Below are 25059 nucleotides of genomic sequence, written 5' to 3'. Positions count from 1 at the left end.
TACCAAAAATATTTCTCCGTTTTATTCAAGTCAACTTCTTTTATCTTCAATGAACTAGAAAGAAAGATTCAACAGGGAATAAGAGAAAAATGAAAACCAAGAATATGGAGTTAGATTTCCTGTGGCTGATTCTGGCAGTGCTGGTGGGAGCATATGTTTTTCTATTTGGTTTTCTTAAGAAAATAAATGAATGGTACTATGTTTTTCCGTTGGGGAAGATGCAAAACTCTCTCCCACCAGGTGATATGGGTTGGCCTTTCATTGGTAACTCGTTGTCCTTTCTCAGAGCTTTCAGATCCCAAGACCCTGATTCCTTCATCAACAACTTGATCGATAGGTCTGCTTCTCTCTCTCTAGCATGTATGCCATAACATTGAAGATTACATCGACCTGAAAAATAAGATTAAAGCTTTGATAACAAAAGGTTTGCTAAGAAGATTCGTAGGATAAAGAAAACAAGACCTACTTAGAACAAACTACGGGCAAAACTAAAGAGGGCTCACTTAGGGTAAAGAGGAAAGATCAGAATATAGAATAAGGGAAGCTCAAGAAGACTGGCCAACTCAAGAGGAGGTTCAAACTGATAATAACAGGCCAATTATTGGGGTGATTAATGTGATCATTGGGAGTAGCTCTACCTCAACAAAGAGGAAGTTTAACCCAAGCATAGTTATAGTGGTAGACACCTCAACAAAAAAAGAAAAAAATTGAAAAGATGAGTCGATCTCATTTAGTTTGAAATACTTTGAAAGAATCCAACACTCACATGATGATGTTATAGTGATCATCTTAGTATACAATTATGTAGTCAAAAGAATCCTATTTGATAATGAGAGTTTGACTAATGTCATGTACTATAACTGCATAAAAAATAAGGATTGGTGAAGATTAGTTGAAGCTAATCACCACAACACTTATGAGTTTGAGAACGAGTAATAGATTAAACCCTAGAAAGAGGAACAATTGATGATGAAGAAAAGTCAGCCATAGAAGATGGACTAACCTGAAAGATAGGGAAAGGTGGTAGATTTTACAAGTCGAAGTCAATTTGAGCACACAACTCTTTCGTGTTCAAGACTCATTCTCTTTTTACTTGAGCATTCTCTTCATTTCGTGACCACATTTTCTTGAACATTAGATTGAACCAATAGGCTGTTTTCTCATAATTATGACCTATGATAATTGCTGGGATTAGATCATCATCTTGTTGCGCTGACCTTCCCTAAGTTCTACCCGATAACTCTCGGCTTTCCCAAAACTCATACTAGAATATATAGTTAAAAATACGTATTGAAGAAGGTGTGAAAGATGTGAAAAAACTTTAAAGGTCGAAAAGCTTTTGAGATTGAAAATTTAGGTCGAATCGAGAGTAAAAAAAAAAGAAAGGTGGAAACTTAAAACCTCAACAGCTCTTTATATAGACGCATCACAGATTAGATAAACGACACAGGCTACGCCATATGTCAAAGTAAAGGTGGGAAGACATCTTTTCATCTTCCCATTTTAAATTTCCCACTCAAACTAACTCTATCCTCATTTAATGTTGTTAAACCAACCTAACTGGATAAACTTCAAGTCAGACTAACTAAATCAAATGACTATTTAGGGTAAATCGAAAGCTCAGTTCACCGTCACAGTTCAAAGTAAAAGTTCAAATGTAAGCTTTTAAAATAAAATACAAGTTCCACGATAGCCAGATAAACTCCAGTGCTAACCTCGAAACATTGAACAATTATCACCTTAGCAACATTTAAGTCAACTATGCACTCAACCCAAGATACACACGTGAGATCAAACAACCACAAGGTCAGACCACAGCTCAAGGCTAGTTATCCCCTAAGATCGACCTCTCTTTATAACGTTTGTTTTGAAGAATCAAACTTTCAAATCATCTCTTTTTATCGATTTGCCTTATAATAGGGGCATCGATTATACATTCAGTAATTTGATACTCAAACTACTTAGTAGGGGATAGAGTGTTAGGGGCATTTGATGGTTAAAAGGGTATAGTGATCTTTTTTCCTTTTAGAAGTTTACTGTCATTTATGCTGACTATCATAACATATAGATTCGTAAATCTATAACTAGACTTAACAAATGGATGGAGTCGCCACCAATCTCTTTTACTAGGTGTGATTGGCCACCTAAGGAATCTATTCCTTTAAGAAGCTCCTAAATTTGACGAAGGGTCCTTAAAACAATAGGTTTGGATCTACTAACCAAAACAGGGTTCGATTACATATGAAAAAAGTATAACACCCCCACATGCCCATCTGAAAGATGGTACCATATTATTTTAAATTTATCCTATGGTCTTAGTTCTAAAGGTTTTAATTTTAATGTTGAAATATTGGAAATCATTTTTAAGACTTTCCATCAATCTGATAGAATTCTTAAAAATATTTTCACCTCAAAAGTATTAATGGATCACATTTGTTTCATTGAAAAGGCATCGTCATCGAAAAAATTTTATTTATTATTTATTTTGTTAAAAATATATATAATTATTTCACCATTTGGGCCAAATTAGCAATATTTTCTCTTTTTGAATTTTTAAAATTTTCACCATTTGGGCCTATTTAAAATTATTTTTTTTAAATTTTTTTATCTCTAAATTTTTCACCATTTGGGTTAATTTAAACATATTTTCTTTTTTTTTTTTTCAGAATTTTTAAATTTTTCACCATTTGGGCCTATTTAGAAATTCTTTTTTCTGGAAAGAAAATAATATGATAATTATCTTTATTGAAATGTCATTTAAATTATTCCACCATTTGGGACAAATTTAAAGAAAATTTCTCACCTAGAGATTTCTTAGAAATTTACCACTTAAAATTTTTAAGAATCTCATCATTGGGTAATTATCACATATTTTTAACCAAAATTTTATTTGAAAAAGGATACAATTACTTGTATTGAAATTTCATCTAAATTAGTCCACAATTTGGGTCAATTTTAGAGAAAATTTCTAAAGATTTATTAGAAATTTACTATTTGAAAATTCTAAGAATCTCATCCTTGGGTAATTTATATTTAATTCCAAAATTTTTGTATTTTTATTTATTTTTCTTTTTCAATTTTTTTGGTTTAAAAATAAATATTAATTATTATTATTAAAACTTTATTTAAATTATTTCACCATTTGGGATAAATTTAGATAAAATTTCTCACTTAGAAATTTTATAGAAATTTACCATTTAAAATTTTTATAAATTTTATCATTGGATAATTAATATTTATTCCCAAACTTTTTATTATTTTTTCTCTTTTTTTGAATTTAATCATGCAAAAATACTAAAAAAACACATAAAAAATAAATAAACAAAATAATAAAAAATACCAAAAAAATATGGCTCTACTGGAATGGCTCAAAACGACTCAGCTGTAGACATAGAAGGAGGCTGAAAAGCATGGCTCAGGGTGCACGGCTCGGCTCAACAACAGTGTCTGGGGAAGGGGTTGAAATGCAGGTCAATGCTCGGGTTGAGTCGTCCAAATGAAAATACACGGATCCTGAAAAGTCACTTAACTCCAAAACGACGTCGTTTCAAGGCCCTATAAAAGGCTAAATTCCTTCTTTCTATTTCAGATCTACCATTTCCCTTCATTCTCTTCCTCTCTCTTTATTAGGATGAACTCTGGTTGAACTTCGATCAGATTTTGGGAAATATCGTCAGAATCTGGGTTAGGTCACCGAACGATCGTCAGAAAATTTAACTTTCACCGAAATCTTCACCAGATTTTGGAATTCCTCGTCGAAAAATTCAAATGGCGTCAAAAAAATCGTTGAAAAATTCAACTGATGTCAAAAAATTCAACTAAAACTGAAAATTTTCCATAAATTTTCTAGAATTTAGGGATTTTTCCCAATATTTAAAAAAAAAAACCCTTTTTTTCTCTAAACCCAAAAATTTTTAAAATTTTTTTATGCTTTTTACTTGTTGTGTTTCCTATTTTTGCTTTCTCTGTGTGTGTTTGTGTGATCTGTATGGGCATGTATTTATAGGGTTTTTAATTTGAAAACTTTAATCCAGAAAAAAATTCCAATTTCCTTTGAATTCCAAACTTAAACCTAACTTCAACTTTACAAACCAATTCCAACAATTTCACACAAACTCAACTACCTTTTTTTTTATTTTTTTATTATTAAAAATCAAAAGTAGACCTTTTGACAGATTGGGGTGTCTATACTGACTTGACATGTCAGATCAGTCTGACATGTTTAGTGCTGCATCAACTGGGCATTGTTCTTATTATCCTATTATGGTCTCTTATAGCTTACCTATAAATATGAAAGTCTATGCACTATTAAGGCAAGTTTAATATACTCTCTTTCTTTCATTCCTACTCCATTTCTAATATAAATCTTTTTAACTTATACATTGGAGTATAAACACATAAAACACACCTTGTCTTTACCTTTAACTACCATTCTCTTCTATCTTTCCAAGGAAGCCCTAGGTCAAAGCTTAGCACCAACGTAACCTAATTAGATATTTACCATCCCCAAGTCCTATAGACAATTGTCTTGCAAAAATCACAAACTTCCCATGACAAAGAATGTGATCATACCAAGTGATTTTAGTTATATATTATTCATATATTAGACGTTTTAACAAATCAGATGTTGATGGGAGATGAAAATACAGATTTTTTTTAGAACAAATTCCTAACTCTATGAGTAGTAAAATATCAATTAATCAATATGATTATTTTATGCTATTAATTAAAATAAAACCCAGCTCATCCTCTTTGGTATAACCTTAATTAAGTTTCATATCTTTTACTTTTCAAAATAAATAAGTTTCATATCTTATTTTCTAGTTAGTATGTACAACAAGATAACCTCATTCATAATTCAATGATCAATTTCCTTATACCAAATATCCATTGAAAATGTCATAATGTTTAGATCCGTGGACTTATCATTAGACATTGACTTAAAGAGTTATCACCAATTTTTTTTATTTAAATGCGATTGGCCACCTAACTGAATCTGTCTTTCTTAAAAAAAAATCCTAAGTTTGACTTAGGTATCCTTAAAAGGTAGATTCGATGTCTGTGAAATCAAAACTAAGTTTGAAAGTACGATTACATGTGAGGAAGGTAATAGTACCCCTACAATACCCATCGAAAGATGGTACCAACTCAATTTTGTGTTATTCATTAAGCCTTAAAAATCTTACTAAGTAATTAATTATTGAAAATTATTCTTAATTGACTCCAATACTTTTGGTAAAAAATTAAGAAAATTTTCTCACCTCAAGAGTATACAAGAAAACTATTGTTTCTCTTACAGGAGCTCTGTTGTTAGATTACTTAACATAAAAAAGAATTTCAAGAAAGAAGAAGGAAAGAAAAAATAATACTTCAACTTTTCTGAAGATCTTTTTTTTTTTTGTTTTAAAAAAGAATTCATATCTTTATTCAACGAAAATTGATATTTTTAACTTTTTCTCAAAAAATATCTTTCGAATTTTTATTTTCAAGAAAAATTGATACTCTCAACTTTTCCTTGAAAAATATTTTTTAAAATTTTTATTTTTTAAAAAAATTGATATTTTCAACTTTTTTGAAAAATATTTTTTAAAAAAATTTTTATTTTTAAAGAAAATTGATATATTCAATTTTTCCTTAAAGTATTTTGAAAATTCTATTTTTAAGAAAAATTAATACTTTTAACTTTTTTTAAAAATATTTTTTTAAGAATTTTTTTTTTAGGAAGATTGATATCTTCAACTTTTCCTTAAAACATTTTTTTTGAAAATTTTATTTTAAGAAAAATTGATACTTTCAACTTTTTCTCAAAAATACTTTTTTTGAAATTTTTATTTTTAAGAAAAATTGATACTTTTAACTTTTTCTCAAAAATATTTTTAAGAAAAATTGATACTCTCAACTTTTCCTTAAAATATTTTTCTTTTGAAATCTTGATTTTCAAAGAAAATTAATACTTTCAATTTTTCCTTAAAGTATTTTTTTTAAAATTTGATCTTAAAAAAAAATTGATACTTTTAATTTTTCCTTAAAATATTTTTTTATGAAAATTTTATTTTAAGAAAATCATTGAAAAATTAAAGAATGCTTAATTAAATAAATAAATTATTTCAATTTAATCAATAAATAAATAAGCAAAAAAATAATAAATAAATAGATTAATAGAGAAAAAAAGCAAAAAATACCATTGGTACGGCTCGGCTTGGCTGGAATAGGTGCGGCTCCAGAAATAAGAACGGCTAAAGCAACTTGGTGCGTGGCTCAGCTCAATGGCTCAACAAGGGCTGAGTGAAATGGGTAAGTGGGTCGAGGTGCTACGGGTCAGGTCAAACTGAAAGAAAACACGCGGATCCTATTAGGTTATTAGCTCAAAACAGTGTCATTTTTTAACTGTATAAAAGGTAAAAACAAATTTTTATCTGCATATGCTTTTTCTCTTTTCTCTCTTTTTTCTTTAATTTTCTCTGTGTCTCTCTCTAGACACGAAGAACGTCGATGAAATTTTAGCCTATTTTTAGGTTTTATCGTCAAAAACTAGATTTTTCACCAAAAAAGTTACCGAAAAACTTGAATTTTTGTCGAAAAATTCAACGAATTCTGGAATTTCCAAAAAATTTTCAAAAAATATAGAAAAAATCCAAAAAAAAAAAAAAACTAATCTCCCAATCAAAAGATAAATCCCAGAAACTCCTTCAAAAAGCTATAATTTAATTCAATTTTTTTTACTTTTTAAAATCATTCTTCTTTTTTTTTTTTCACTCATTCCCTCTCTGTGTGTTCGTGTCTATTTTTGTGATTGCTAGTGGTTTATATAAGGCTGTGCACAAGATTTAACAAAGGTTTTGAAAATCAAAACCCCTTATCCTCTAATCCGTTTATCTTTAAAAAAAAAAAAGCCCTTTCTTGATCCTATTTTCAAAATTAAAAAAAAATTCTATATTATGATTTTATCAGGAACGAAAATTTATTTTTATTTATTATTCTATTATCCTTATTTGAAACCCATCAAAAAAATAGATTCAAATAGTAGGTGTCTATAGTTGTCCCTCTTTATATATTTTTTGTGAAACAGAAATTATACATAGACGTAGACACTCATCATGACCTTTTATAAAAAAGGAACAAGTTAGACTACTATGAAGTTTGAAGATAGAAAATTTTGGATTGAACCAGAATTCGAGATGAACGACTTGGACTAAGTCAAAAAAAGATTTGGTGTAAGTCGAAATCCAAAAACATAATGACCTAGATCGAATCCAAATATGAAATAAATAACTTGGACCGAACCCAAGAAGAATTCGGCATAAGGTGAAATCTAAAACAAAATGACTTGGACTGACTGAAGTCTGAAATGAATAACTTGGATTAAACAAAAAAAAAATCTGACATAGGTTGAAATCTAAAACAAAATGACCTAAACTGAATCGAAGTCTGAATTAAATAACTTAGACTGAGCCGAAGAAGGATCTGGCATAGGCCAAAATCCAAAATGAAATGACCTAGATGAAACCAAAGTCTAAAAAGAATAATTTGGACTAAGCTGAAGAAGGATCTAGCATAGGTCAAAATTTAAAACGAAATGACTTGGATGAAACCAAAGTATGAAAAGAATAACTTGGACTAAGCAGAAAAAAGATCTGACATAGGCCAAAATACAAAATGAAATGACTAGGATTTAATCAAAGTCTGAAATAAACAACTTAGATTGAATAAAAGAAGGATCTGGCATAGGTCGAAATCCAAAATAAAATGAACTGGACTGAATATAAGTTTAAACTAAATAACTTGGACTGAGCCAAATAAAGATCTTATTATAGGTTGAAATCTAAAATGAAATGACTTGAATGGAACCGAAGTCTGAAAAGAATAACTTGGACTAAGTCGAAGAAAGATCTAGCATAAGCTAAAGTTCAAAATGAAATGACTTGGATAGAATCGAAGTCTGAAAAGAATAACTTAAACTAAGCCGAAATATATCAAAAATTTAAAATGACTGTCGCTTCATTCTTGACGACTTCAATCATCTGTGATGTCGAAACACCTTCCTATAAAATCTCATGACATGCGTTCACGAAATGCTATGAAATGCTAATTTTCTGGAATGCATGAAATGTTATGAGATGTTAGGCTTATCTTATCATGATAAAAAGATTTTCAAGCTCTTTGCCATTTTCATTTACTTACCTATTATGGATCCTTCAACTTCTAAACACATTTGGTTAAAAAATCAAACTATCATTATCTTTTAGTTTTAGCCATACTAAGATCAACATTTCACTGAATTCTTCTTATCTTCATTTCATTTGTCCATGCCACTCTTAGCTTTCCAGAGTAATGAAGAGAATTTTTGTATCATTATTTGTTCATTCATTATCGTTTCAATAAAATGGTAGATGTAAAGCAATTACACATTTTTTTTTACCCATGGGGCAGACGGTAAAATAAGGAAAATAAAAGAGGTTAGTGTTGACATAAAAAAATAAATGGATTTTATTGATTGAATGGGATTGAGTTACAAATATGGGTTAAAGTGGGATATCAGATAATCATGATCAAAGTAACATGAAGTTTTTCTTAAAAACCATTCGACTGAAGTCCTTGATCCTTTCGAGTTCATCAAATGCACTTGCTCTTTGTGCTATGAAAGTATTGTTTTGAACATCTATGCTACCTTTTCGAGTTTTCAACTTAAATATCATTTCCTGACTCAAACTGCCCTTTATGGGTTTTCAATTTAAGCCCTTCCTTTTGAACTCAAATCGTTCTTTACAGGTTTTCAATTTGAGCTCTTTTTTTCATTTTTTTTAACTCAAACCGCCCTTTATGGGTTTTCAATTTGAACCTTTTTTGTTTTTAAGAAATATACTTCTTCACAACATTTGAATTTATTAGATTCAACAAGTCTTCTTCATCCATTTTTGTCAAGATTAAAACTCCTTTTGAGAACACTTTCTTGACAACATATGGACCTGCCCAATTTGGGGTCCATTTTTTTCTATTGTCATGTTGACTTGGAAGAATCTTTTTCGAAACCAACTCTCTTTCATGAAAACATTAGGGTCAAATTTTCTTGTCATGCACTCGCATCATTATCTTTTGGTATAACTGACCATGACATAGTACTATCAATTTTTTCTCCTCAATAAAATTCAATTGCTCTTAACACTCTTAGATTCATTTGGCTTCTTTCAAATCAATTCCCCTTAGTATTCTCAAAGAGGGAATTTTTACTTCTACTGGCAACTTGGCTTTCATCCCATAGACTAAAAAAAATGGGGTTGCCTTGATAGAAGTATGTACTGATATTCGATAAACTTGTAAAGAAAAAGGTAACTTTTCATGTCAATCTTTATAGGTCTCAATCATTTTCTCAAGAATCTTTTTAATATTCTTATTTGCTGTTTCTACTACCCCATTCATTTTTGGAAAGTAAAGTACTGAGTTATGATGCTTGATTTTAAACTGGGCACATATCTTTTTCATCATTTTACTATTAAGATTATTGGTATTATCTGGGATAATTCTTTTCAGAAGCCCATATCTACATGTTACTTCTTTCTTAATAAACTTACATACCACTGATCGAGGTCATACTGGCATACGATGCAGCTTTAACCTGTTTAGTGAAATAGTTAATCACTACAAAATGAACCTATATCCATTTGAAACCTTTAACGCGATGGGTCATGTAACATCTATATCCCACATCAAAAATGGCCATGGGGGTGTAATAACATGTAGAGCATTTGGAAAGGCATGTATTTTACTTACGTAGATTTGGCATTTAAGGTATTTTCTACCATAATCTATGCAGTCACTTTTCATGGTCGACTAGTAATACCCTACCTTCATAATTTGCCTTACCATTATATGGCCACTTGTATGAGCTTCACAATTCCTATCATGAACTTCTTCCATGATCTTTTGTGCCTTTGTCCCATTCACACATCTCAGGAGAACTAGATCTCGATTTCTCTTATACAAAATATTCATGTCAAGGAAAAAACCTATGGCCAATCTTCTAATGATCTTTTTGTCATTTTCAGTTGCATTCTCTGGGTATTGTTAGCTCTTTAGATACTGTAAGATGTCATTATACCAAGGTTTCCTATCAATCTCCTCTTCGACATTTGAACAATGCACTGGGAATTCTCTCACATCAAGCTTAATGGGTTGAATTTCAATATCCATCTTCACCTTGATCATAGCTGCCAGTGTGGTTAAGGTATCGATAATTTAATTATCTTCTCTAGGTAGATGTTTAAATTGAACCTTTTCAAACTGTTTAACCAAATCAGTGACATACTTGTGGTATTAATCAGCTTTGTATCCTTTATTTCCCATTTTTATATCAACTGGTAAATAACTAAAGCTGAGTCTCCATAGGCTTTTAATAGTTTGATTTTTCTTTTAATCGTTGCTTATAAGCTCATAACACAGGCTCCGTATTCAGCCACATTGTTAGTGCAATTAAAGTTCAATCTTGCTGTAATGGAGACATAATTTCCTTCTGGAGATATCAAGATTGCCTCAATTTTATGCCCTAAGGCATTTACAGCTCTATCGAAGTACATCTTCCAAGATTGCTCCATAGTTTCCTCATCAACTTGAGAAACAACCATTAGGTCTTCATCTGGGAAATTGAGCCTTATTGGTTCATAATCATCTGTAGCCTATTTCGTTAAAAATTCAGCTATGACACTTCTTTTGATTACTTTTTGAGTTACATAGATAATATCGTATTCGAAAAGCATTACCTACTATCAAACGATTTTTTCAGATAACGAGAATTTTTTGAAAACATATTTGAGAGGATCCAATTTTGCTATGAGATATGTGATATGGTATATCATATATTGTCTAAGCTGACGAGGTATCCAAGCTAAGGCATAGCACATTTTTTCTAATGAGGTGTACTTTGACTTATAGTCAGTGAATTTCTTACTTAAATAGTAAATAGCTTGTTCTTTCTTGCTTGTTTCATCTTGTTGCCCCATCATACATCCTATTAAATTTTTATTTACTATTAAATACAGAATCAATGGTTTTTCTAGAATAGAAGAGACTAGTACAGGTGAATTTGACAAGTATTTTTTAACCTTGTTGAAAGCTTTCTGACATTCATTATACCATTTTCTAGTGCTATCTTTACAGAGGAGTTTAAAAATAAGATCACATTTAAGAGTGAGCTAGAAAATGAATCAAGATATATAATTTAATCTCCTCAAGAATCCTTATACCTCTTTTGGTGTGCACGGAGGTGATAGATCTTGGATGGCTCAGATTTTATCAAGATCCATCTCTATTCATTTTTCACTAACTATAAAACCCAATAGCTTTCCTATTTTAGTTCGAATGTGCATTTAGATGGATTCAATTTAAGCTAAAATTTTTTCAACCTCTCGAATAATTTTCGAAGGTTGGCAACATGATATTCCCCTTTCCTAGACTTCGCAATCATATCATCCATATATACGTCTATTTCTTTATGCATCATGTCATGAAAAAGAGTTATCATAACTTTTTGGTAAATGTGCCTAGCATTGTTCAACCCAAAAGGTATCACTTTGTAGCAAAATATTCCCCACATAGCTATAAAAGTAGTTTTTTCCATATCATCCCTAGCCATCCTAATTTGGTTATACCCTGAAAATCCATCCATAAAAGAAAATATGGAATGTTTGGCCATGTTGTCTACTAAAGTGTCAATATGAGGTAATGAAAAGTTATCCTTTGGGCTTGTCCTATTCAAATCTCGGTAATCAACACACATTTAAACTTTTTCATCTTTTTTTAGTACTGGGACTATGTTTGCTACCCATTCTGGATACTTAGCCACCTCTAAAAAATTTGCATCAAACTATTTTTTCATTTTTTCTTTAATCTTCAATAACATTTCAGGCTTCATCTGTCTTAATTTCTGTTGCAATAACTTACACTTTGGCTTTAAAGGTAGCTTATGCTCTACTATTTTAGTACTAAGTCCTGGCATGTCTTGGTAAGACCAAGTAAAGACGTTCACATATTCACAAAGCAACTCTTTTAACCTCTACCTATCATTCAGAGTAATGACATGCTTATTTTGACTTCTTTTTTATTATTATCATCTCTCAGATTTATTAATTCTATTTTTTTTCGGTGAGGTTCAATTGGTTTATTCTCTTGTTCAACCAATTTTACGAGGTCAAGAAGCAGAGTGTCATCATCTGAGTTTTCTTTATGATCAAGTTCATCAGTATAGATTGAATTTTTTAAGTCAAACCTTGGGTTACTATCATGATTATCTTCATATTTATTATTTGGATATCTGAAAGTAAGTAAAAAAAGAGAAATGTCGACAAGACGTATGAAATGAAAATTAAAAAATGGACAAAAGAAATGAAAATGCATTACATTGATCTTTTTATTAAAATGAATGAATGGCCCATATAAAAAAAATCCCAGTAGTTTTGGGTAGAAGTATATGAATTTTATTCACTACATTACTTTTGGAAAGATTTAATTACAATAAGTAGCTCTATGATCTCTCAATTTTTTAACTCTGAACCTTGCCATATTGGATACACTAGTAGCTCTTTATCTTGACTATCAAATGCCTTCCTTTCTACCATTTGAAAGTTTAGAAAAAGATTCTTTCAGCCCCACATCATGGTTATCATCTCTAAGATAAATACATTCTTCTGATAAAAAAATGTCATAAAAATAGGGAATAATCATTTTTTCTGACTTTAGCTCTTGTCCTTTAAACTTGGCCATCTTCTTCTCTTTCTTGCTTTCTATTAACTTTTTGTTATCCATATTGGTAGGCTTATACCCTAAACCAAACCTCTTTTGGTTATTGATCATAGTTGGTAGCTTCTGAATTCCCTACTACTTCTTTCTTAGTCATATTCTAGGATACCACCCTTTTTTAATCATCTATTTAACAACCATCTTGGTAGCTACTGACAATTGTTGAGTATACAACCTAGATTCTTCACCAACATAGGTTGCATTAACAAGCTCAAAAGATCTATATGAATGTTATATAGCTTCATCTGAAACTTTTATATATATGGTATTTATTGGCTGGGTCATAAGTAGATCTTCTTTCCTTAACACACACACACACGAACTTTCTATTAATAATAAACTTTATTTTTTGATGCAACGAAGATGAGACAGCGCCTGTCATATGGATCCATGACCTACCCAATAAACAACTATATAATGGTGGGATATCCATCATTTAAAACTTAACATTAAAATTACATGGCCTAATCTATAATTGTATTTCAATATCACTTACCACCTCTTGCCTAGCTCCATAAAAAGCTCTAACAACTATGTGGCTAGTTTTGATGTAAGACATGTCAATATGGCAACCTAACCAGGGTCGACATAGGCATCACATTAATCGCAGAGCCATTGTCAATAAGAACTTTCACCATTGTTTGGCTTTTACATCTGACTATAATATAAAGAGTCTTAGTACTTTCTTTATCCTCTGAAAGGATCTCATCATCATTAAAAGTAATGTACTTTAAGGTTACTAAATTCCTTACAAGGTTATCTACGTATTTCATAGATACATTATGGGATACGTAATTATGGGATACATACGCCTGATTCAGAACCTTCAATAAAGTAATACAATAAGGCTTTGAATTCAAGAACAATGATAAAAGTGATATCCTAGCTAGCATTTTGTTCAGCTGTTCCACCATACTATACTTGCTATGTTTGATTAATCTCAGAAACTTACAAGCCTCCTTTTTAAAAATGGGTTTCTAGTACTTTTGACTTGGCGTTGCCCTAGAATCTTTCTTATTCCCTTTTTTCTCTCCAATTTTTACTTTTTTTTTGTATTTTCTAACATTTTTGAAGAGTAACATCTTCCACTTCTAGTCATACCACCCACCTCGGTTATGTTTGCAATATCAGAATTGCTTGACATATCTCCTTCATTTGATCCTGGTGTTACAACATCATAGTTGTATTTCCACGATACCACCTTATTACTCTAGTACGAGAAGGGACTAGAAACTTTAAAGGTTATAATCGATTTAGAGATGGGTTAACTTTTTATTGGTTTTAACTTCTTATAGTATATTGTCACTGGTTTTGGGGTGAGCCTTGAAACCTACTCGGTAATGGATATCTCTACATTCTTCGAACCCCTTTGTCTTCGTAGAACTCACTTTAGAATGAATCCATCAATTGTTGTAACATTTGATGAAACTAATCATAATTTTTTATCGAATGCCCCATAACTCCCTTATAGTATTTACACCTTTAGGTGGGATTATATTTTCAATGGTAAGTATATGGATCTACTAGATGCAATATTTTTACCTCAAACAAAGCATCAAACACCTTAGTTAAAGGGGTCTTGATCTCATCTACTTTTCTTTTGATCTGGCTAGCTTGATCCTTATGTATGACATTAATTGTTGCTCCAGTATGGGTTGGTAAAAAATTACCATTGACATTAGATGCCCCTTTTTTTTCAAAGCTTATCAGATTTTTTTTTTATCAAGTTTTATACCTTATATTTCAAATAGATGTAGTTCTTAATGAAATGGCCTGTAACCTCATAGTAGTAATCACAATGAGCATTTGGGTCATATCATTTAAGAAAAAGTGGTTTCACAGGATCCACTGGGACACATGCTATTAAATTTTTTTTCATGAGCTATAAGAGTAGGTCTACGTAAGGCATGGGGATCGGGTTAAGTATGATCTTTTCCTAATTGATTCGTGGTCCTTTTGAATTATTTGGCTGGGTATTTGGTTTAGGGGTAAATATTGTCTGAGGTATAGCGAATGAGTTGTATATATGAGCGAGTGATTGTGGTTAAAATGTGGGTAGGTAAATCTGCTAGTATGATGGTTGATATGGGTGGTGGGTAGCAGTTACTTAGGTTGGATACATGGGCTAGTTGTGAAAAGAAACATAACTTCTAAACTATTAGTCTTCATAACTCACAGCATGAGTTTCTTTTTCTTTCTTTTTAGGTAGGCCACTTTTCTTTACACTTGCCATCTCTCCTCCATCTAGTTTACCGTTCTTAATGGCATTTTCAATCATTTCACCTGAGATTACTATGTCAGTAATATTCTTCGTAGCATTTCTTATTAATCTTTTATAATAGGAAGGCTTAAGTGTACTACAAAAAGCATTGCCACTCTCTCTTTGAGGGATGGTTGGATTTGAGAAGCAATATCTTTTCATCTTTGAATGTATTACTTAAAATTTTTTATGATTTTTTTCTTCATACTTTGTAGGGAAAGACGGTCAAGTGTTAAATCTATTATGTGTATATATTAGGTTACAAATGCTTTTGCCAAATCATTCTAGGAATGAATATGAGTTTGATCTAATTTTATGTACCACCTCGTTGCAAAGCTTGTAAGGTTATCTTGAAAGACATGTATTAGCAGTTTTTCATCATGAGTATGGGTAGCCATTTTACGGTAATACATGGTAACGTGAGTTATCGGGCATTTAGTCCCATCATATTTTTTAAATTTAGATACTTTGAACTTCGATGGAATAACCACATTTGGGACTAAACATAGTTGGGCTGCATCCATAGAGTCAAAATAATCCATACCTTTAATGGCTCGAACTCTTTCTTCCAAAATGTTCATCTTTAGCTAGGAGCTTGACTACTCTATTACCTTAGAGGTTTTTACTTTCAACTTCTTATTCTTTTTAAAGTCATCAAAATCAGAAACTTCAATTGGGTCTACTATCTTTACCCTAAAGGTAGGGTTAGTGTAACTACGATAGGGTACCTCGAGATATGTGTAAGCATATGCCTCGAAAAATGGCATGGGTGGGGCTGTGTCTCCTAAGAAGATTGACCTTGGTTTGGACTAAACTCAATGAGGTATAAATGATTCATGATTTCTTATCTTTCATTCGAATTGGGGGTCTCTTTTACTGCCTTATCTTTATCTAATTTTTTAACATTTTTATCATCTTCGTTAACTCCACTTTTATCTCTTTTTGAGTTTTTTTGATCTTGTCCATATGGGTACTTTGTTTCTATTTCATTTACCTTGCTCGCGATTGAGTATTTTACGGGTGACATGTAGGTTGGCTTGAATTTGTTAATAGCCGAGCTATTCATGAACCTTTAATACCATATTTCAGAATTAGCAAGGTTACATGACTATCTCATGAAAACCTAATATGGTTAGTTTGTTAAATGTAATGAATGAAAATGCATGCATACAAAAAATATTTGCTTTAAGATAGTGTTCAACCAAAAGATTTCATTTATTTCAAAGAACTTTGTTTACATATAATTTATCATCATAGAATTATAACCGTAGAATCACTTGATTTGCTCATATTAATATCTCATTTCTTCAATGAAGTTTAGCAAACACTGTCCATGTTTCGTTACTGGGGCCACCACTTGCTTTAGTGCTCTACCTTTTCGATCATTTCTCTTACCTTACATACTCCTTTGAAAATTTAGGTTGTTACGTGCTCAATATATCTCTGTCTCCCCAAGTTTTCCTTTTTATCATACCATACTTGGTATGATAATTCTTTATGTTTTCTGACAAATGCAGCAATATAGTCTTTTTATTCATTCAACCTTTGTCTCAACCTACTTATGTAATTGTTTAACATATTATTTTTTGTCTACACATAGGTATTTTTTTCCTTCAATTCAGCATATTCTTGCTTCAATTGCTTATTCTCATCAGTCAGCTCAGCAATTATTATCCATTGGCTTTCACCTTTACACACAACCTCTTATGTTCTTAGTGTAGCTCTATTAGGTCTTTAACAACTATATCATGTTCTCTAGCAATCTTATAAACTTTGACTTCATGTTTTTCAACTATATTTTTCCACTGATCCTTATCCTCTTGAAGCTTCTGAATCTCTTGCTTTAGCTTATCTTTTTTTTATCTCAAACTCTCTTTTCACAAGCTCTAATTCTGATGGTATTTTTTCAAGCTTTTCTCCTAATGGTTGTTAAAAATCTTCAAGGGTGAATACAACTTCCCGTTCTCGTCTTGCTTTTCAGACCAACTACTAATGAGTAGCTTTATCAATAAAAGGTCCATGACTAATCCTGTGGGGGGTTTTTCCATGTTTTAATCACATCATTCATTTTCTGAAATGTTTTTGGCTTATTGTAAGAAAAATCTGACTGATAAAGCTTATGTGTCATGGGAATGAACTATTTTGTCCCAAACTATCTTCTCATTAAAAGTGGGGCATAACTTGTCACTCCTTATAAACCCAAAAGTGGAACCACGGTGTTGTCTCCACATTGATACAACATAGGTTCTCGATTCATCAATGGGACTAATCATCTCACCTCAGTGCTTGTCAACTTTTATAAAAAAGTTACCCACTCTTTTTTAGACTTTTGTTCTGGCCATTCGCTTTCACAAAATTCTTTAATTGGAGCCCGATTATGAAAATAAAGCTTCAAGAATGCACTTCCTTTACACTCAAAATGGCTTTTCATCCATAAATATAATAGTTGTATACAGCCTGTGAAACGACTTCCATTTTGGCAACAATGACTCAAAGATCTAATAGTCTCTGTTAATATTACCATTGAAAGGTTACAACTATTTATCACATTTTCAAAGAAATCAACCACTACTATCTCAATGTAACTTAAAACTTTTAGAAAGATCATTATTTTATATACGACTAAGACAAGCACGTCTAACCTTTGCTCATCGTTGGCATGTTATACTAGAAAATCATGAAAGAACTTTCAAGATAAGCAAACCTGTTCTTGTTTCTTCTTTGTATGATAATCCACAATCTCCTTGTTTATGCCCATAAGATGGGCCAGATTCTTACGAAATCCTAATTTGTGTTTTTTTTACATATATCTTGTTAGGAGCCTTAAAGTGCAAACCCAATAAAGTTGAATATTCTTCAATAGTTGGTGTCATATCAACTTCACTGAAAATGAAACACTTATATTAAGGATCTCATAATTGCACTGCAGCTCTAATTAGTTGATTTTTTATATTTATTGCAAAAAAATGCGTTATATGTCGATGTTTTTAGCAGAAATCTTCTTGTCTTGATAGGATCATCTTCTTCTATATATCAACTAAATCTTCTAGATTATTTTGTTTGAGAATGATGGATATTTCTTGAGACAAGGTAGAAGCATTAATGATGGGTAAACAATCCCCTTTCTTTTTGTTGGATCTTTTTTTACTAAACATTTACTTCGTTGGGTGACTCACAATATACTAATACAGATGAAAAATAGACTAGTCATTCTGTGGAATCCATGAAAAACTCTTTGTTGAAGATTGTCTTTTCAGGCAAATGTTTTTTATGCCACTTCATGATATGAGTTGAATCATGCAAAAATGAATAAGAGAGAAGATTAGTACACTAGATAAAAAAAAATTATAAATAAATAAATTAGACCATTATATACAATAAAAGAATGAATCCTAAAATTTTGGTCAATTCTAAAGGGAAGGATATGGCTTTATCTATAGGTTAGGCATTTTTACGGTTCATTATATATGGTTTAAAGGTTAAAAATTTAAAAGTTCCCAAATTGCTCTTTACATCATTGTCTATCACAGACTAGTGAGAAATCCCAATCATTGCCCATTATAGGCTACAAATGAAAAAGGTTTAATTTGAATGAAAGTATTTTGCTAGCCATTGTGAAGGCATTAAAACCTTATAAAAGTGTAGGTACTTTACTCCATCCTAGGGAGATAAAACTCGGGTATAGAGTTCATATTATGCATATACATATGATTGATATAATTAGCAAAAATAAATAAATAAAATGAATGAATAAAAAATCTTTACAAAAAATTTAATTTTATTAGGCTTTTGGATAACATAAATTTATTTGCTGGCTTGACTTTCAGCATATCCCTAGTGGAGTCATCAAATTGTCATAACGTCTAGATCCATAGACCTATCACTAGACATTAACTTGAGGAGTCGCCACCAATCTTTTTTATTTAGGTATGATTGACCACCTAATTGAATCTGTCTTTTTTTAAAGAGAAATCTTAAATTTGACTTAGGTATCTTTAAATGGTAGATTCAATGTCTGTGAAACTAAAACTAGTCGTAAAAGTACAGTTACGTATAAGAAAAGTTATAGCACTCCTATAACGCCCATCAAAAGATGGTACTAATTCGATTTTGTGTTATCCTTTAAGCCTTAAAAATCTTATCAAATAATTAATTATTAAAAATTATTATCAATTGGTTCCAATACTTTTGACAGAAAATTAAAAAATTTTTCTTACCTAAAAAGTATACAAGAAAACTACTATTTTTTTGTGGGGGTTCCGTCATCGGATTACTTAATGTTAAAAAGAATTTCAAGAAAGAAAAAGGCAAGAAAAAATAATACTTCAATTTTTTTTAGATTATTTTTTTTTTTTGTTTTAAAAAAGGAATTCATGCCTTTATTCAAGAAAAATTGATACTTTTAACTTTTTCTTAAAGCATTTTGAAATTTTTATTGTTAAGAAAAATTAATACTTTCAATTTTTTCTCAAAAAATATTTTTTTCAATTTTTAAAGAAAATTGATACTTTTAACTTTTTCTTAAATATTTTTTTTCGAAAAATTGATATCTTCAACTTTTCCTTAAAACATTTTTTTTGAAAATTTTATTTTAAGAAAAATTGATACTTTCAACTTTTTCTCAAAAATACCTTTTTTGAAAATATTATTTTCAAGAAAATTTGATATTTTAAACTTTTCTTCAAAAATATTTTTTTGAAATTTTTATTTTCAAGAAAAATTGATACTTTCAACTTTTCTTTAAAATAATTTTCTTTTGAAATCTTTTTTTTCAAGAAAAATTGATACTTTCAACTTTTCCTTAAAGTATTTTTTTGAAATTTGATCTTCAAGAAAAATTGATACTTTCAAATTTTTCTTAAATTATTTCTTTGAAATTGGATTTTCAAGGAAAATTGATATTTTCAACTTTTTCTTAAAGTATTTTCTTTTTCAAATTTTTATTTTAAGAAAATCATTGAAAAATTAAAGAATGCTTAATTAAATAAATAAATTATTCAAATTTAATCAATAAATAAATAAGTAAAAAAAATAAATAAATAGATAAATGGAAAAAAAAAAAAAAAACTTTGGCGTGACTCGGCTCAGTTAGAATGAGTGTGGCTCCAGAAACAAGCATGATTGAAGCGGCTTGGTGTGTGGCTTGGCTCAATAGCTCAACAGGGGTTGAGTGAAACGAGTAAGCGAGTCAAGGCGCAATGGGTGAGGTCGGATCGAAGGAAAGCACGTAAATCCTGTTGGATTCTTAGCTCAAAACGACGTCGTTTTTTAGCTATATAAAAAGCAAAGAATTCTTTTTGTCCTCAGATGCTCTTTCCCATTTCTCTACTTCTCTTCAGTTTTCTCTGCATCTCTCTCTATTTGTGAAGAACGTCGGTGAAATTCTCGTAGATTTATGGGTTTTATTTCTAAAAATTAGATTTTTCATCGAAAAAGTCATCAGAAAACTTGAATTTTCGTCGAAAAATTGAACGAATTTTGAAATTTTTAAAAAAATTTCAAAAAATGCAGAAAAAATCCCAAAAAAAAAAAAAGAAATCTCCTAATCAATAGATAAATCCAGAAACTCCTTCAGAAAGCTATAAACTTCTTTGAATTTTTTTTTTCTAAATCTCTCCTCTTCTTTTTTTTTTTTTTTTTCACTCACTCCCTCTCTATATGTTCGTGTCTGTTCTTGTGATTGCTGGTGGCATATATAAAGTTGTGCACAAGATTGAACGAGGGTTTTGAAAACAAAACCCTCTGTCCTCTAATTCGTTTATCCCCTTTTTTTTAAAAAAAGAAAAAAAAACAAATCCATTTCTTGATCTCGTTTTCAAAATTAAAAAAAAATAAAATTATATCTTGCAATTTTATTAGAAACGAAACTCTATTTTTATTTATTATTCTATTTTTTATTCTATTATCCTTATCTGAAATTCACCGAGAAAATAGATTCAAACGGTGGATGTCTACAGAAAATATGTAATAATACTACATGTTCCCTCTGCAAAACGTAGGGAGGGCCGAAGACTATAAAAGAAAAAAAAAAGTATTGGGATTTGGTGGACTTTAATTCTTTACTTTCTTCTGCCACCATGCCATGTTAATAATAAATTCAAGTTGCTGGAAAATAATTAGATTATTACAGTATTATTACACAAGTTAATTAGAGTCAACTGATGATCATTTCTTCCTAGTAATTACTCAAGTCAAGCATAAACTTGTGATTATAATAGTAATTAATTTGATGAACAACTAAGTATAATTTGTTCTCCGAGGAACAGCTAAAAATTAATAATTAATTAAAAATTTAAGGACAATGTATGAAGATAATAAGTATTGGAGATCCTTTTTGCAGCTCTAAATACAAGAGTTTTTCATGTTCCATTATTGCTGCAGTTTCGGGACTGCCGTTCTGATTGTCCCTGGCGGATCATTTTCATTTAGTGCTTATAGCCTATTTTTGTCTATTTCCTCTATGTTTCTTTCCTTGTTTTTGTCTTGCAAATAGTCTATTTAGTAATTCTTTTGTCATATATTTTGGAAATTTTTTTTTTTTTTTTTTTTTTTTATGTAAGTAGAGGGTGACAGGGTTGATCACCTGTTTTGTCTCATTGGATGTTTGAAATAAATCGGCTAAGTTTTTCTCCTTGTTTTAAGCTACTGGATTAATTGACAAGAAAGATGTAACAAGGTCATTATTATAGAATAAATTTCATTGCAATGGTTTTTCAATAGCAAGTAAGAGAAAAGTCGTATGACATGGGAAACTGAGCGATACGTCCATGGCATAAAACAGTCTTGTAACTCAGAATCAAGAGACGCAAAAGAAAAGAAGCTAGAGAGATTCACTAATGCATTTAGATTTCCAGCCTTTGATTCTTGCAGTTTTGGTTGGATTGGGAACTTATGTTTTCCTATTTGGTTTTCTTAGGAAAGTAAATGAGTGGTACTATGTTAGCAGGTTGGGAGATAAGAAACATTCCCTTCCTCCAGGTGATATGGGGTGGCCTATATTAGGCAATATGTGGTCTTTTCTCAAAGCTTTCAGATCCAAAGACCCTGACACCTTCATCAACAACTTGGTTGAAAGGTATGGTAGAACTGGAATTTACAAGTCCTACTTGTTTGGAAGCCCAAGCATCATAGTTTGTATCCCTGAAACATGTAAGAAAGTCTTGACAGATGAAAGATTTGCTCCTGGATACCCTGTATCCGTAAAGAAGTTATTAGGAAGCAAGTCGTTTCACGGTGTTTCCCATTTAGAACACAGGCGTTTGCGCAAGCTAACGACAGCTCCAATTAATGGCCATGAAGCACTTGCTATTTATATTGGATACATTGAGGATATTGTGATCAGTGCCTTGGAAGAATGGGCCAGCATGAACAGGCCAATTGAATTCTTGAAGGAGATGGAGAAGGTCACTTTCAAGGTCTTTACACATATCTTTATCGGATCTGGTGCTGAATCAATTCGTGAGTCAATGAAGAAGTATCATAATGACTTCCACCATGGATTATTATCTGCTGCATATAATATTCCTGGTTTTCCGTTCCATAAAGCTCTCAAGGTAACTAAATTCTCTTCAATTACATGCCTAGAACAATTCTTTCTTTTAATAGAACTGAACAGAAATATTTCCTAATAATCTTTTGGATAGAGAAAAGATACATTGATGAAATTTTGGATGCATGATCAGGCAAGGAATATGTTGGTAAAGATCTTTCATGATGTTCTGGATGAAAGAAGGACCAGAACTAAGAGTGATGATCCAAATGAAAAGAGAGGCATGATCGATCTACTTATGGAAATTGAAGATGAGAATGGTGACAAGTTCAGTGATACTGATATAATTGATTTACTACTAACGTTCTTGTCCGCTGGGTTTGGAAGCATCGCCAATGCAGCAACCTGGACTACCATCTACCTACATGACCACCCAGAAATTTTGCAAAAAGCTAAGGTACATAAGAACAACTTTTATAAACCACTAGAATCACTTTTAGTCTTCTATCTGTGTGGCATATTGACCGCTTAATTTTACCTTAGGCATTCGTCAAGAGTTGGACTTCCCCTTTTTGTCCTTATTTGAGGGTATTTTTAGATAATTTTGATTCATAAAATGCCATTGTCAATTCAACTAATTTCGCTGAAGTATTGCTTTTAGGAAGAGCAGGAGGAAATCTCAAAGAGAAGACCATCTGCACAAAAGGGGTTGAATCTTATGGATATCAGACAAATGGAATATCTTGCAAAGGTAAATGTTGACTATGGATAATTTACCTCTAAAGTTCAAGGCTCTTTAACTATGAAAAAGTTGGCATTCTGATAATATAGGTGATTGATGAGACATTGAGAAAGAGCAATCCTGCATTTTCCAATTTCCGAATGGCACAAGATGATGTTAACATCAATGGTTAGTGACATATAAAGTGCCCCATTTTTCCTTAATGAGTCAATATGAATTTCATATATGCACTTTCCTCTGAACTTTCTCTTGCAGGTTATTTCATACCAAAAGGATGGAAGGTTCTGGTTTGGACAAGGGGTGTTCACATGGACCCTGAAACATACGTGAATCCAAAAGAGTTTCTTCCTACAAGATGGGATGTAATGCTCTTATCATGTATTTACAATTTGGAAGCCCTTCCCAGGAACCCATTTTTTAAGATTAACATATAACACTAAGTAGTTATTCTGAAATGTTTTTGCTTTATTTACTTTTGCATTTGCAGAATCAAAAAGCCAAAGCAGGATCCTTTCTACCTTTTGGAGGTGGAAGCAGGATTTGCCCTGGAGCTGATTTGGCCAAGCTTCAGCTATCCATATTTCTTCACTATTTTCTCCTCAACGGCAAGTGAGTCACTGGTTTCTTCTTCACGACAGCTTTTACAAACTATTTGCTACATAGTCATGGCTCTAATACAAAACAATTATTTTAATTTTCCTTTTTCAGACTGGAACAAATCAATCCTGGAGGTCCAATTGTGTACTTGCCAGTGCCAAGGCCTTTAGACAACTGCCTTGCAAAAGTAATCAAGCTCCCATAATTAAATGTAATAGCCTTAGCCATATCTAAAGTGATGCGTACATCCAATTAACTTGGGAATTGGAATTGAAAATTCTAAAGTTTAAGCATAATATCTTCACTATTAAAGTCAACCAAGATGACATTAATTTGTTTTTATTTATTGTGAGTAGTAATTTATGGTTCTAAGTAGTGTTACATTAAGGTCATAATCGAGTTTGTGCAGTCATCACTCTTAAATGAAGGTGAGGTGAAATTTATTATGACATGAAAAAAAAATGTACTTAATTTTTCATTGTAACAAGTCTTCATATATTATATTAGATATTAATAAGAAGAAAAAAAATTCCTTAAGACTCCAAAATCTTACTCAATTCGTAGTGACATAATATCTTGGTTCAAGGGCACATATACAGTTGTTTTGAAAATTAATTTACGATAAAATAAATTTGACATGCCAGTAGGGATGCATTATGAATAAACCGTCGAAACCTATTTATGTGAAATAAAAAAAATAACATTTACGTGATTCGACTTTAAGCCTGCATCAACTGTAGAGACACAAAGAAATTTCACTATAATAAACAAGACGTAGATTACAAAGTTTTGGCACCAAAAATTCACTAGAATTCGCTCTCAGATGAACCTGAGAATTAAAACACTTGGCTTTCTTTTTATCTCTCGGCTTGCTCTCTCTACATCACTTGGCTCCTTCAACTCTCTTAAAATTGCTTCTCTTGCTCTACAAGCGCAACCGGGACTCCCTTCTATAGATGAAGTTTTAGTCCTTATTTAATTGCAACTCCGAACTCTAACTTGCATACTAACACCGGCCAACCAGTCACTGACTTTTATGAGAAACAATCAACCAGCCCACTTATGTGCTAAAGCGTAGTTTTGATGATGAATTTGTCCGACTCCTAATAGAACAACTCCCTCCAGAGTTATCAAGATTGATTGCAACCAAATCCCTTGATGGTAAGGCTCTGCACCTCTTGT

General features: G+C 31.3%; 1 protein-coding gene across 3 annotated transcripts; it reads left to right on the top strand.

Moving 5' to 3' along the window:
• Positions 1–22: 22 nt before the first annotated feature.
• LOC111318451 (7,8-epoxymelianol synthase CYP88A154-like) lies at positions 23–24153 on the top strand. Of its 3 annotated transcripts, XM_089745782.1 has the most exons (9): positions 23–200; positions 15749–15753; positions 21993–22602; positions 22732–22995; positions 23200–23289; positions 23370–23448; positions 23536–23642; positions 23768–23889; positions 23989–24153. In XM_089745782.1, the coding sequence occupies exons 1-9, from the start codon at positions 90–92 to the stop codon at positions 24080–24082; spliced, it is 1482 nt and encodes a 493-aa protein (XP_089601908.1). In that variant the 5' UTR covers positions 23–89; the 3' UTR covers positions 24083–24153. The 3 variants fall into 3 exon arrangements, with proteins under 3 accessions (XP_089601908.1, XP_022777075.2, XP_089601909.1); XM_022921340.2 differs by lacking the exon at positions 15749–15753 and having other exon boundaries at positions 23–264; positions 22052–22602; XM_089745783.1 differs by lacking the exon at positions 15749–15753 and having other exon boundaries at positions 23–337; positions 22125–22602.
• The last annotated feature ends 906 nt before the right edge of the window (positions 24154–25059 follow it).

Source organism: Durio zibethinus, chromosome 17 (assembly GCF_047325235.1).
Source record: "Durio zibethinus cultivar Kanyao isolate XHJ-2024 chromosome 17, ASM4732523v1, whole genome shotgun sequence".
In the NCBI taxonomy this organism is placed as follows: Eukaryota; Viridiplantae; Streptophyta; class Magnoliopsida; order Malvales; family Malvaceae; genus Durio; species Durio zibethinus.
Note: the sequence above shows the minus strand (reverse complement) of the source record. Positions and strands in the feature narration are given on the sequence as shown.

Excerpts from the sequence above, each read along its gene's own strand:
- LOC111318451 (XM_089745782.1), top strand. The coding sequence starts at position 90 with ATGAAAACCAAGAATATGGAGTTAGATTTCCTGTGGCTGATTCTGGCA. Across the intron at positions 22,996-23,199 it reads AAATTTTGCAAAAAGCTAAG|GAAGAGCAGGAGGAAATCTC; the intron begins GTACATAAGAAC and ends TATTGCTTTTAG. Across the intron at positions 23,643-23,767 it reads TTCTTCCTACAAGATGGGAT|AATCAAAAAGCCAAAGCAGG; the intron begins GTAATGCTCTTA and ends TTGCATTTGCAG.